Source organism: Prenolepis imparis, unplaced genomic scaffold (assembly GCF_030444845.1).
Source record: "Prenolepis imparis isolate NDT839.2.m4 unplaced genomic scaffold, iyPreImpa1.0 SCAF_9, whole genome shotgun sequence".
NCBI lineage: Eukaryota > Metazoa > Arthropoda > Insecta > Hymenoptera > Formicidae > Prenolepis > Prenolepis imparis.
The window spans coordinates 6343767-6358033 of record NW_028141167.1 but is presented as its reverse complement, the minus strand read 5'-3'; the positions used below and the strand labels follow the sequence as shown (position 1 = coordinate 6358033).

Here is a 14267-nt window from a genome sequence, read left to right as displayed (position 1 = left end):
ATATTGAATCTCCTATTGCAATAATAGACATATCCGATAAACAATTTACGTAATGTTAATTGTTAAGAAATGAAGAATACCGTCATAAGAACGCCATTTGCGACATGGATTCATTATGAATATTTCGATAATAGGCATGAATAATGTATTACGTGTTCTACTAGAAAGCCGTGCCAAAAACCGCATGCATATATATTGAATATCGTCGTTACTTACACAGAGAAATGGTACAGGAAGCACTTCCAACCGGTGGGACGTTCCAGAAAGTTGTAAACTTGACCTTGAAAAGTAGCTTTTCCAGCACGTCGATGTTCCTTCACGTAGTAACGACCTTCCCAGGTGTTGCGATCACCACCGGTTCCCAGCAACAGTCTTGGGTCGACACCTAGTAATTTATCAATTTTGCAATTTTACTTAATTCGTATGACAAGACAGCAAGCACATAACACACGCGCGCGTACACACACATTGTTTTCCGCGCTTGGCTTTCATTAATCTGTTTTCTCTTCTTTTATATTAAAAATATATTTAAAATAGGAAGAATTTTTCGATTGAGTTATATCGTATGTAAATTATTATTTCCTAAAACTTCATTAAAATTTTTGAATACAAAATACAAATTTGTTACGATGATAAAATGTAATTTTGAGCAAATAAAATATCAAATAAATTATTTTTTATGCATGTTGATTACATTCAACAAATAATGAAGCGCTAACATTGCCTTTTCCCTATCTATTTTTGATGCACTTTGACTTTGCTTTTTCTTCCATCAATCCTTGGCAAACTGACTGTAACCGAAAACTTCTTACTAAAACGTTTCCGATTGCAGGATATGACGTCGCACAATCTACCGCGCACCGAAAGTGAAAGAAGCTCAATCATCAATACTTAAGGAATACATACTGATAGTTTCAAAAATTGCAATTAATGTACCATTGTGCTATACGTAATTCGATATTTGATATTTATTACTTATTATTAGGTATTTATATTTGATAAAGTCTATTCACGAAATAGATATGTTTATATTCGGTAAAATCTATTTACGCAATAAATTTATCTTGATATGTAGTACAAGAGAAAAATTTATACGATTTTTTACTTCTGGTTCTTATCTAATCTAATATGTGGCTGCAATAAATGCTTTAAAGTTGCCAAGTTTAAAAATAAATATATGTATGTACTTGAGACAGATATCTCAGCAATCTTTGAAACGAGTATAATATCGGCGTATATTTCTCTCACCTCCGGTCAAGGTGTCATTGTTGTCAGACTGCAAGGTAGTACTGGTGTCAGATAGGGGCGACGGTCTTAAATCCGACGGCGGCTCCAATCTCAGTAAATCACTTCCGCCATCTCCACCATTTCCATTTCCTCTGCCGACCTGTACAATCGTCACATTCAGAGGTCCCCGGTTACCTGCCGTAAAACAAAAAGAGAAAGAGAGAGAGAGAGAGAGAGAGAGAGAGAGAGAGAGAGAGAGACTATGGTGAACCGACTCGTTAAAAATAAATGACCGAACGAACGCGGGAAGAGGTAATTAAGTCCCCGCCGTTTCTTCATAACGAAATTGAAGGGCGAATTGTAATTGAGCGAAAGGGGATCAGTGAGTTCGTTAGCGAGAAAATGAAAATCATATAAAAGCGCTCTCTTAATTCGCCCACGCAGCTTTATAAAAACGGCGAATCGTAATCGCTCACAAAGCATCTCTTAATTAAAAGATTGCTTTTTACCATTGTACATATCTATATGTATGTACATACCTATATGATAAAAATCACAAAATAAGTAATTAACAGCAAATCTAAAAACATTATTTTATAAATAAATTTTTCTTATTTAATGTACAAATATTTTATACAATTAATGATTTACAATACACGCGATATGTTGATATAAATGTAGTAAATATGCTAGGTCGTTTAATTAATCCCAATATTTTTTACTAATAGTTTAACTCACTAGCGGATCCTGACGTCGATAATGGGGGGAGGGGGGGTTTGCAAAATTATTTTATTTAATATTTTTGGTTTCATGATTAGCTTCTATTCCAGGATCAACGACGTCGATAGCTCTCTTTAATGTTTGTTTTTCTTTATTTATATTTTTTAAACAAATTCAGCAAAACTGTTTCTTTTAATTTGCAAGGGGGTTTTACCCCCCCCCCCCGGATCTGCCAGTGTATATATATATATATATATATATATATATATTATATAGATAAAAAGAATTTCGCCTAATTATTTTCGTGCAACGAAATTATCTCATCATTTTGTCGTATGTCTGACTTAATCTATACTTAACTCCTTAAATGCGCAATGAGTATATATATATATATACCGGGTGTCCCATTTTAAAGGACTCTTGATGCCGTCCAAGGTCAAATGAATATTACTATGTTATGTCCCCCACGAAACCCTACAATTTTTGTAGGAAACATTTTTCGATTTAACGCAGTGTTTCTGACAATGAGATATTTGAGTGGGTCCTTTAAAATGGGACCCTTTTATATATATATATATATATATATATATATATATATAAGTATAAGATACACTGTAAATTATACTCATTACGCATTTAAGGAGTTAAGTATAGATTAAGTCAGACATACGACAAAATGATGAGATAATTTCGTTGCACGAAAATAATTAGGCGAAATTCTTTATATCTATATAATATATACAATATGTATGTATAAGATACACTGGAAATTATACTCATTACGCATTCAAGGAGTTAAGTATAGATTAAGTCAGACATAGGACGAAATGATGAGATAATTTTGTTGTACGAAAATAATTAGGCGGAATTCTTTGTATCTATATAATATATATTATATGTATATATATAATATATATTATATAGATATAATATATATTATATATATATTATATAGATATAAAAAATTTCACCTAATTATTTTTGTGCAATGAAATTATCTCATCATTTCGTCCTATGTCTGACTTAATCTATACTTAACTCCTTGAATGCGTAATGAGTATAATTTACAGTGTATCTTATACTTTTATATATACACTAGCGGATCCTGATGTCGATAGCTCTTTAATGTTTGTTTTTCTTTATTTATATTTTTTAAACAAATTCAGCAAAACTGTTTCTTTTAATTTGCAAAGGGGCGTTTTAACCCCCCCCCCCCCAGGATCTGCCAGTGGTTTAACTGCAATTGAATATAAAGAGAATTATTTTTAACTCGAATTAATCGAGAGTAAGATAAATGACACAGTTAATAACCATTTAATGATATTTCTACAAAAGGCTGATTTGTTGTTTTTAATTTAAAATTTGCAATCCGTAAAAAATGAAAAAGCTAATCAGAATACATCTCTTTAGTTGTGTTAATTAAATTTTCTACTAATTACATATAATATCGCGTGCTACCTCGCCAGCCACCTTGTTGTGCAAAATTATCATTAAGAAATGCTAACCAAGCTGAGAGGTCTCCAGGGAGAATGATGGAGAAGGATAGGAAACACTTCGCAGGAATGTTTCTAAGTGGTAATTAACTCCCGTGTCATTTGCCTCTTCCTCAAATGAGTCGAGTTAAAATTGAATTTATTTAACGGAACGGACGAAGTAGTCGTCTCCTCGGTCGACCGCGATTCGTTCGTGCGATAATTTGATGTACGATCGGCCAATGCGATGTTTATTGATTTATAACAATTTGCCCTACGGCACGTAAAGGTGGCAGAAGTTTTAATCCTGAAGAAAATTTATTCGTGAAATTTGCGAAATTTTCGGTTTGCCTCATTTACGGATTAGAGAAGATATTAGCGTATCATCATTAAATTAAATTGCGAGAACGCATCGTGCAATTATTATATAATTGATATACTTGGTAATAAACAATTATACCGAATTTATCGTAGTATCATTCTTGTATATCTCACTTTAAATTAAATATATCTCAAAAGAAAAATTATATCATCACAAAAATATCAAAATTTATTTCGAGAAAAGATGTCACACAAATTTCTGGCAACAAAACAAAACTGAATTTTGTACAATCTTTTTGAGATAAAAGACGATCAAAACTTTTATCAAAGGCAGACATAAACGATTACACATATAAAATCATATAATAAAATATAGAAAAAAATGTCCCAAAAAATTACAATGTTAATTGTCTAATTTTCATAAAAGATTCTTTTCATTAGTTTTAAATCAATTTTGTGTTATGCATATGTGCGTGTTGTGTGTGTCATTATACTTGATATTTTAAATTTTATTGTCTCATAAAACAATGCTATCTAGTTGGAAACAAGCCTGGGTAAGAAATTTGAATATTTAGAATGCGATCCTAGTTTGCTGTATCCCTAAAGCGGTTCTTCATAAAAATTGGATATGTATCCTTTTTTCAGACAAACATACACCTGGGGTGTCGTAAACTACTGCTTCATTGCCGATCTTCACGCATGTATGGTTACAGTAATAAAGAGAAACGTTGAAGTTTTACGATTCACGGGCCAATGCTCGTAAAGCTAGAGTTTCTACACGAATTATATATACGCGCGTTTTCCGTCGCCGGAATTCAGGTTGGATTTTCATGAGAATTTAATAAGAGGTGAATCAAGAGAGACAGAGAGTTATATCGAGGCATTGAATGTACACATTCACGCTTGAACTCTTGCACGTACGCGGCTGGTAATCTGTTCGTAATCCTCCATTCGTCGCAAGACTAACCTCTGTGGCCTCCGATAAAGCGGATATAGTGTTTTAATGATACACGTAAGAAATAAACACACGATATATGATTAAAAATCGAATCACATTTAAATTGCAAAACAGTTTATCTCTCTAAACAAAAAAATTACTTTCCATAAGTAATATCAATGTACATACACTCGAGATGAGAATAATTTTTTTTTAAACGAACATTAACAGCGCGGTTGGCGTGTAAGATATTGCGTAAAGTATCTTATAATTTGCGACCTAAATTTTAATGAAGGTAAGAAAATATAATTGAAAGGAGTATAATAGGAAGGTCCTAACTGGCAAGAGGGTTGTAATTATCTTTTCATATAATAAAGCGCAAAGTACTTAAATATGTCAATCTGTGAACTCAAGTTTCGTAAATGAAAATTATGTATATTTATATTTTTTATATAATGCCTATGCGTGTATATATGTATATATATATATATATATAAAATGTATAATATAAATGTATAAATATATATAAAATGAGATTTCTTTTCTCTTTTATTTCTTACAATAGTATTGTTACATTCAAGCACGCAAATTATATATATATATATATATATATATATATATATATATAATTTGCGTGCTTGAATGTAACAATACTATTGTAAGAAATAAAAGAGAAAAGAAATCTCATTTTAATGAACCAGCAAATATTTGAGCGAAAAAAAGAAATAAAGTGAGATCAAAAATTATATTCTTTACATTCCCAGATTCCCACAAAAGAAAATTTTCAGTACTGTATAAAAAACAGCCGACATGTTCATGTAGAACTACAATCTGATATATAAGTCCAATGATAAAAAGAACCCATCTCTCTTTGATTCATCCCTAACAGAAAATACACATCCACATCAACATCGAACAATGATCAGACACGCAAGAGGAAAAAATATACGCGCAAGATATTTGTGATATGTTTCGATTTGATTTTCTTGAAATCGACACATAGCACTGCACAATGAATACTAAAGAATAATAATAATAATGCATTTGGAATAATAATAATGTTCTTCTAGTATCAAAGGGAAAACATACGCAATAGTATATAATAAATAAAATACTATATATACAACAATATAAAAACAATTACTTGCTAATCTCTTTCTTATGAAAATTATCTATTTTGTCTGTGCGCTCGTTCATCGACGACTGATCATGTATTATGTACTTTTATGTTGATATCTGAAAATCCTATTATGTATGTGTTTCTTACATCGACACGACACTGATACGAAAATAAACAAAGGAATCGTTTAAATTATCTTACACGAGTTTCCTCCTTTTTTACAAATACTGTGTTTTCATTCAAAAAAATAAGAAGAACGTAAACAAAACATTTCAGCTGTGTTTCGCAAAATGAATAGGAAACATTCCGATTATTTTATACCAACGATGTTAAGAAAAAGATCGCAGCAAGAAATTTGCGCAGAAAAATTGATAATCGTATTTGTACAATATAACATATTTTAGCATTTTATCCTTTACTTTCATCCAAACCTGGCGCACGAGTGACAATTATTTCTTATCTCCATATTAATAATGATAGATAGAAAAAAAATGAGACTCACCTGTCCTGGAGGGTGGAAGTAATAGACCTTGAACCTCCTCGAGGGGCATGGCGTGTCCGTGATGATCTCGGTAATGAGAACGGTCTCTCATATTTCCTCCTGACTGCAACAGTCGCGCGCGTTTTCACGACGTTCCTCGCTGAATAGCGACAATCGTTGTCAGAGATTAGATTCGGGACCGAAACCGGGAGCAGGAAGCTGGGCGAGTCCTGAGGGACCCCTGCTGATGATGGTGGACGGTGATTGAGCGTCATCGCCCCGCCGTCGCAATTAAGACCATGCCCAGATCACCAAGATCGGGCAATTCGCCAACTTGCGTCAGTAGGGCCTCGTCGATTGTCGTCTACTCTTCTATTGTTTCAAAAAAAAAGATCTATTGTAAATGAAATAATGTACAAATATGCAGGATAAAATTTAAATCAATTGAATCTCGATATCGTGAAAAATATTAACTTTAGAAGATAACAATTTTAAAAGTTTAGAATAAAAATAAAATTTTCAAGCAAAACATTAAGTGATATTATGATATTTTTGCTACAAACAGTGTCGCGTTGTTTCAGAAAGAATAACTATAAAAAACATTTTTTATAATTATATAAATCAGTTTATATAATTATTAGATTATATAATTATAACTTAAAAATTTGACTTCTGTTCCTATTAAGATTTTAGTGAAATAGAAAGAACATTTAATGATTCATAATAACTTTCTAAACGTCTCATTTTATATGGCCGCGATTAAGTTAGAAATATCGTAGCAATCGATCGACGTCGTGAATGTATCCGCGCTGCTTTAAAAATCGAGAAATTAATTTCACACAATAGCTGCTGAACAACGAAATATCATAATTAGTTTTCTCTGTTTGAAGGAGAGGGGAGCATTACAATGAAACACAAGAGAACAAAGAAACGTCCTTTTGGCTTAAATTGCGTGATTCGTCATTTATCTGGCTTTACATGTGCTCAAGTTTCGTGGTCGATGTACTCCGCCTGTTCATAATAATACAGAATGTGGTATTGTTTGAGGGATTGTTGCCAAAGTAACGAACAGCAAGGAATATTAATAACAATAAACTTGGAATTTTTTTCTTTTTTTTTCTTTGAAAAGACTATAATAATTAAGTAGTTTTACATATAAATTTTTCACATTTTGTAATATAATTTTCAGTTTTTTAAAAATATGAATTTAAAATTGAGAAAAAAATTAATTCCTCAACAAATGTATAGATTTTTGTTTGAAATTTTTCTTCCGATTAATCCTGTTCGAATCAGTTTTATCTTAATTCATCTCTCTCATTGATTAATTATACAGTTTTCCAAATCTGTGTTATATAGAAGCGTTATATATTTTATATTCTCTGTCTGCATTACGTACACATGCGAGCGTAAAATGTGCACATACCCCGTATGTTTGCTTATGGCATACATACATGCGTGTAATATCGTAGATCGATAGCCGACGTGTCTCGGTTAGTGGGTCTAGTTCGCAAGAATTATATAGTTGTTATATAGACATGCGATTCGCGACTCGATTGTGTTTTCTAACCACGACGTTATCACGTCGTATATACCTGATACTTATTTTTTTCCTCCTTTTTTGCACAACTTTCTCCTCCTATGCTGTCGTCGTGAACGAGTTGCTGATTACTGCGGAAAATATGAATAGTTCAACATGCAGTAGAGGAATACGCGAGCAATATCACGGTTGTTTCAAAGCAAGCAAATCACAGTTTTCATTTATTATTCTCTAATAACTCGAACTTTTAAAGTAGTCTTCTTAATACTTGAAATTCTAAATTAATTATATTGCTCACATATGATAAATTATTGATTCTTAGCATCTTTCACGCATGAATTCTAAGGGAAGAACCTTAAGAATTCTATAGAATCTAGATTTTTTATTTTCTTTTTTTTAATTCGTCCAATTTAAGAAAAATTTATTTATTATCTATAAAATCTATATTATACACATATTCATACACTCACACATAGAAAAAATTCTTTTTATCTTTTGCTAAAAAGACATGAACATGTGAACAAGTTGATATTCTCTTTCGGTTTTATTAAAACGTAATATTATTGTAAAAATTTGTTAATACACAATTTTTTAATATACGCTAAAATAATATATTTACACAATTCCTAGATTGAGTTAACATGGATATAACGATATAAAGGTATAATGGCAATTATTGAGAATAACGACTTGCAACTTTACAGCAGTTCTCTATTGCTTGATTAAACGAAAATTTACAGCAGATTGATGCGAGACTCACTGTTTACATAAATCACTTTCGGCGGACGTAGGCTAGTGTAGTCTTTCTTTGTCCGCTCGACGGAAGCTATTTATCAAAGTGCCTTCGGAAAATTTCTGGAAACGAAACGGCGCTGCCTACAACCTTTAATCCCGGTCATATCCCTCCTCTCTATCCATAAAAAAAATATTCATAAAAAAATTCTCTGGTAGAGAGTTTAATAATTTATCATATACACTCACATACATTAATTTAAATGAATCTGCATGTGTAGAAATTATACGGTAAGGTTACCATCGTTTTCGATAAATATCAAATATATTTTTGCAATAATAATGATAAAAAACACATATTATATTTTCACATAAATATATTATTCTTCATTTATTTATTTTCAATTTTAGCTTCAATATTAGTTTCTCTCAAAAATTCCTAATAATTTGTTTCATGTATGTATATATGTAAGTGAAAAACATAGAATATAATTTTTTTGATACCAAGTTTAGTTTATGAGAAAATTGATTTTGATTCAATATTGACTCATTGATTTCAATATTATTAAATTCTTTTATCCTTACTACTATTTCTAATTAATTTTGTAGAGACGCGAATGTAATATAACTTTACAGCGTGTTAGAAAATATAATATAGTTTTATAAAAAATTAAGAAAAATAAACATGAAATGTAGCTATCATGCGAAATATATGTATAATTTAGAAATCGTTGATTAAAATTTGTCTAGCAGATAATGCTATCTTCAAAGGGCATCGTGTTAAAAGCACTTGCGTGTTAAAAAGAACTCAGTCAGTGACACGATGCTGAAAAAAACTTTTTATCATAATTGTAGAAAAATTAATTACAAGAAATTTATTAAACAACAAATCAGCAATTTCTACTGCTTTTTACGAATAAACTGCTTCTAAGAACTACTCCAAAAGAATTTAATTTTTAATACATGAATTGATCCGCTGTTATAATACAACCTGTGTAAAAGCTGTCGCCTATAGTACTCGTTACTCAATAGCTTTGACTATCCGATTATTCTTAATATTATCGTAAGTCATTCATTCTACAGTGTTTTAATTAAAGAACTGCGTTTAACTTTGCGGAAAAGATTTTCTCTTACTAAAAATCCAGTACCAAAAACATTTAAGGCCACTTAAAGATGTAATTGTCTACTATCATCTATTTCAAGAAAAATGTGTATGTTAATAAAACTGAATATTAATCTTTCTAATTAATTAACCAAAATAGAAATAGTAAAATAATTCTCAATTTTACAAACGATTTTTTCGATTGTCTCGTTTAAATTCTTTTCACTATATATTAATATTCATTAAATTCTATGCAATTTAGTCGGAAATTCGGAATTTGTTTATAAAATTAATTATTTGATTGTTTCATAATATCCGAAGCTGAGACTGTTCGGACAAAAAAAAGTTAGCAAAAATGGAAATCTATTCTTGTTAATTTTTTTCTTAGAATAAACATTACCTAATTTACCTATGCTATTTTTATATGAATTTAAATTGAAACTATTATAACTTCCAAATCTATAAAGATTTAAATAATTTAAAATTTGAGCTCGAAATTCAAACTGTAAGGTCTTCAATTGTAAGGTCATTGGAAAATTCCGAGCTCTATTTGCAAGAAGATCCACAAGCTATTTCTTTCATGACAGTATTCGTGACGTTCTGTGTTTAACTATTTTAGTCAACGGCGAAAGGTTCCACTGACATTTTCCTTGTTTTCACTTGGCGTCATGAGGCATCTTTTACGCGCAATAAATTTATTAAATAATGATTTGGAATACAGATATATTTTTCTCCTTTAATTCATTTATCAATATCATTTATTATAATATGTATAAAATAATATAAAAATATACTATATAACTCTCTTTTTCCCTCTTTCTTTCTCTTTTTCTCTTACTTAGAACGTCACTTAGTTTTCTTTTTTTTATAATTTGATGAAAGGATAAGATGTTAAAAAATACAATCTGAAACATCTTGTCGGACATAATAATGTTAAAGTTCGAATATTATATCGGATATAAATAAGAAAGAAAGAGAGAGAAAAGATTTCAATGCTAGAGAGTTGACAGGCTGATATTCAAGGAAATGTTAAATTTGTCAATACGTATAATACAACGATTTAAATTAATACAATTTGAAAACAATGAGAAGCAAATTTTTATATTATTTTATATTATTTTATAATTTTAATGTGTAAATATTTATTATTTTATTTTATCACATTCTTATTTGTTTGTGTTAAATATTTTATTAAGTTTAATCGCTCTTTAATTTATTTATTTAGTACTTATTGTTCAATTTACACTTTCTTCGAAAAATATTAATTTCCTGTTATGATCATCTTAATTTTCGAGGCCCATAAGAGTAAATGCAAGATCAAAATATAATGAATGAAATCAATTCGAACTAACAATTTGAGAAATTTTCAATCACGATTACAAGCGGAAAAAAACGACGGGCATTATTCTAATCTGTTATTCTAATGTTTATATAATCGCAGTCTAAAATTTCTCAAATCAATACATTTATGTTCAAAAATAGTTTTATCGCGCTGCATTTTAATTGCAAATTTTTTGAACTTTATTGCAACACAGTACTGAGAATAATCGACATATTTCCTTTTTTCAATCTTATGATAACCAAAAATAATTCGATAAAAAAATAGATATTTAAGAATCACTGATGAATACATATACTCGTATAATATCATATGTCCATTATATTATCGCGTGATACTATGTCTTTTTTGCATCCTTTATCGCGTGCACCTAGTATTTTACTCATGTTTGATTATGTCGATTAATGAGTATTTTATTAATACTGCGCTGGCTCTTTCCTGCCTTTAGTCCCTCTTTGATTTAATCATAAGAGCCTTTTTATTTTGTTTATTTTATTAATGTTTTAGTAATTATTTCGAATAAAATAACATGCTTTAGTGTATATTTTATTAGGAGATTTTACGAAAAAAATACTTAATTTTTAATTTTCTTAAAATTAAAAAATTTTAACATAAAATAGAAAATTGATACAATTAATAAAATCTCTCAAAATTCTTACTACTCTTTTTGAATATTTTTTTTAAATGCAGAATGTAAATAATTTTCATTAATTTATAGAAAAAAAATAGAAAAAAATTGTAATATATTTAATTTTTTTACTCCATTTTTATGCAAACATATTGCATATTTTGTTATTGCACATTCAACAACCAAATTTATTGAACATAAATATAATTAAGAATTTTCCATTTTCAGCAACAACGCAAAATTATTATTAACGCAAGCTATTCTTGTGAAAATTCGTTTGCACAGTGCTTGTTATCATATTTTTCTGAGAGCATATTATACGTGAGGGCGAATAATTACGTACGTATGCAATTATATGTACTTCGTGTATTCTTTGTGCAGAAGCGCCAAAGCTCTGAAATAATGCGGAAAGTAGGCTAATCCCAAGCTTGATATTTTAGACTACAAAGAATGCAGTCGGCGAGAAAATGAAACAAGCGGAGGACAAAAAGGACAAGAGCAATCACTTCGTTATTTAGCGAGCGCAAAGATGCACTCTTTTCTTTCTTCAAGCAGTAGCATGAAACAGAGATATCCGGTAAAGAATTAATTCGAGACGTAACGTCCGTTACTTCATCACAATCGAGGAGTACAGTGTAAATATCTAGTAGGGAATCGATATGTAATTAGCGAATATTACTAAGATGCATAAAGCGAAAATGGGTGCGACAGATATTTGAAGGCAAATAACACGAGAACGTAAAAATATCGAATTGAAACGAAGAAGTTATTCATAGTGCAAGCACAACCAAATATTTTCCAACTGTTAATGTCAATTTCGTGTTTTTTTTTTCCATTTTGCGCAAACAAACTCGTCACATAGAATTGATAGACCAATATGTAAACATGGATATGACATGCGAGTATCCATAAAAATATCGTTATAAAATAGACTGATTATTGAAAATTCTATCGACGAATTTATAAAAATTAAACTATCCAATTTTCGATCGTAACCAATCGATTAAATCGTGAGTTTAAATTTTGAAGAATAATTATTTTGCTTTTGTTATAAAAGTTCGATAGTAATCAATAACTAAATAATACCGATAATGAATAATTAACGTTTAATAATTAATTATAATTGATGATGAATAATCATGATTGAAATGCAGAAACAACAAACATCCTATTGTTAGAACGTGAATTATTAGATTCAACAACACACACAAAAGCGCACACTATACTGCGACCGAAAAGCTATTGTTTCCTCTTACGACGAGATTATTCAGCGTTAATTATCTTCTTCAATGCAAACGTAATAAGAGAGGCGAGACATTGTCGGTCTTCGTACGATGTTTCTTTTTATAAACGACGACTCGACTTGGCGTGTATATGTATATCGCGTGACGTGAGTCACGAAAAAAAAACGTTTCGTCATGCTGTTTCGGCACAATCTTGTAATCATATAGAATATAGAAGTATATGTACGTATATTAGAGATTGGGACAACCGATATTATAAGAGTGCGAATATTTTATCTTATCCAAGTATCTAAGCTCTGCAATCTTCACGCCTTATGTATGCACACACGTAGCGTGTCGTCTCATATAAGTTTCCCATAATCTTTTCTATCTCGAAAGAGAAGATAAAAATGCAAAAAAGATTGTCTGTCGCGAAAATACTCAACACTTTTGAAGTTTCCTTATCTTTGTTGTGTTAAGCATGAAGAAGTGATTTGGAAACAATTCTATGTTTATCTAGATTGGTGCTAATTTCATGAATAAAATGGATCGAAACAACGATTTCAATCTTTACGCTCGACCATTATGCAAACGCTAGTATCATAGTCGCGAGTAAGTTAACTCGGAATCGATCTTGAAATACGACTTAAAGCGACCTGTTAAAGGAATCAAAGTATTTAAAGGAATTAAAGTAATACAAGAAAGCTTCATTATCGTGAACACTTCATCGATATACTTATTATGATACCGATTAATCACGACATCAATCGATCGTTCCTAATTGATAATCGCGATAATTAACGACGATCAAAATCAAAATTGCGATACGAGGTATAAATAAATAGTACAAATTCGAGCCGTACCTGTTGCAAGAGGAACCCAGGTGGTCCCGGTTCGCACGATGCTCCTAGGAATCCGTCTTCAAGAATGCCGAGGCTGACTGGTCCTCGCAGTCTCTTCTCTTCCCTCGGACACGACGGCGCGTCGCAGGGGACTCCGGACGATGATAAAGGTCGCGTGCTAGCTGCTCGGCGCTCCCGGTTCCGACTCACGGCGCGACATCGATTTGCTCGTCGTATTTTCGCGAGCAGGTGACCCGCGATCGGTTCCGCAACGTCAGCTCCGTCACAATCGGCGAGGAAAACAGCGAGTGTGCAGGCGACGGTCGAGACCGCACTTCCTGTCAGCTACGTTCGCCGAGCGATAACAGCGATAATGTATACGCTTTGTATATATTTGCGTACAAATCGACACGTGTCGCGAGCGTCGTGAGTCTCGTGAATGGTGAGTCGCTCGCCTTTTTTTTTTCACGTGTGCACACGTGTATCCTTCCGCTTGCAGTTCTCGCGCGAGAAGCGAGAATAAAATCTTCCGAGCCGCACGTCGGAAAAAGGGGATTTGTGGAGAGGTGATTGTCGTTGATTGTCG

The 14267-nt window shown here is 31.4% G+C and overlaps 1 protein-coding gene across 1 annotated transcript; it reads right to left on the bottom strand.

Annotated features, from left to right (window-relative positions):
• Positions 1 to 212: 212 nt before the first annotated feature.
• On the bottom strand, positions 213 to 13807 carry LOC145940906 (uncharacterized). The gene is made up of 4 exons (XM_083046553.1): positions 13703 to 13807; positions 6300 to 6672; positions 1249 to 1422; positions 213 to 385 (listed from the first exon to the last, which is right to left on the bottom strand). Exons 2-4 carry the CDS (start codon positions 6388 to 6390, stop codon positions 213 to 215), a joined length of 438 nt encoding a protein of 145 aa, XP_082902679.1. The 5' UTR covers positions 6391 to 6672; positions 13703 to 13807.
• Between the last annotated feature and the right edge of the window lie 460 nt (positions 13808 to 14267).

What these genes read in the sequence shown, in the direction of transcription:
- LOC145940906 (XM_083046553.1), bottom strand. Translation starts at nt 6,390, where the DNA reads ATGAGAGACCGTTCTCATTACCGAGATCATCACGGACACGCCATGCCC. An exon ending in ACTTCCACCCTCCAGGACAG is followed by an intron (nt 1,423 to 6,299) that starts GTGAGTCTCATT and finishes GTTTTACGGCAG; the next exon opens with GTAACCGGGGACCTCTGAAT. An exon ending in CAATGACACCTTGACCGGAG is followed by an intron (nt 386 to 1,248) that starts GTGAGAGAAATA and finishes ATAAATTACTAG; the next exon opens with GTGTCGACCCAAGACTGTTG.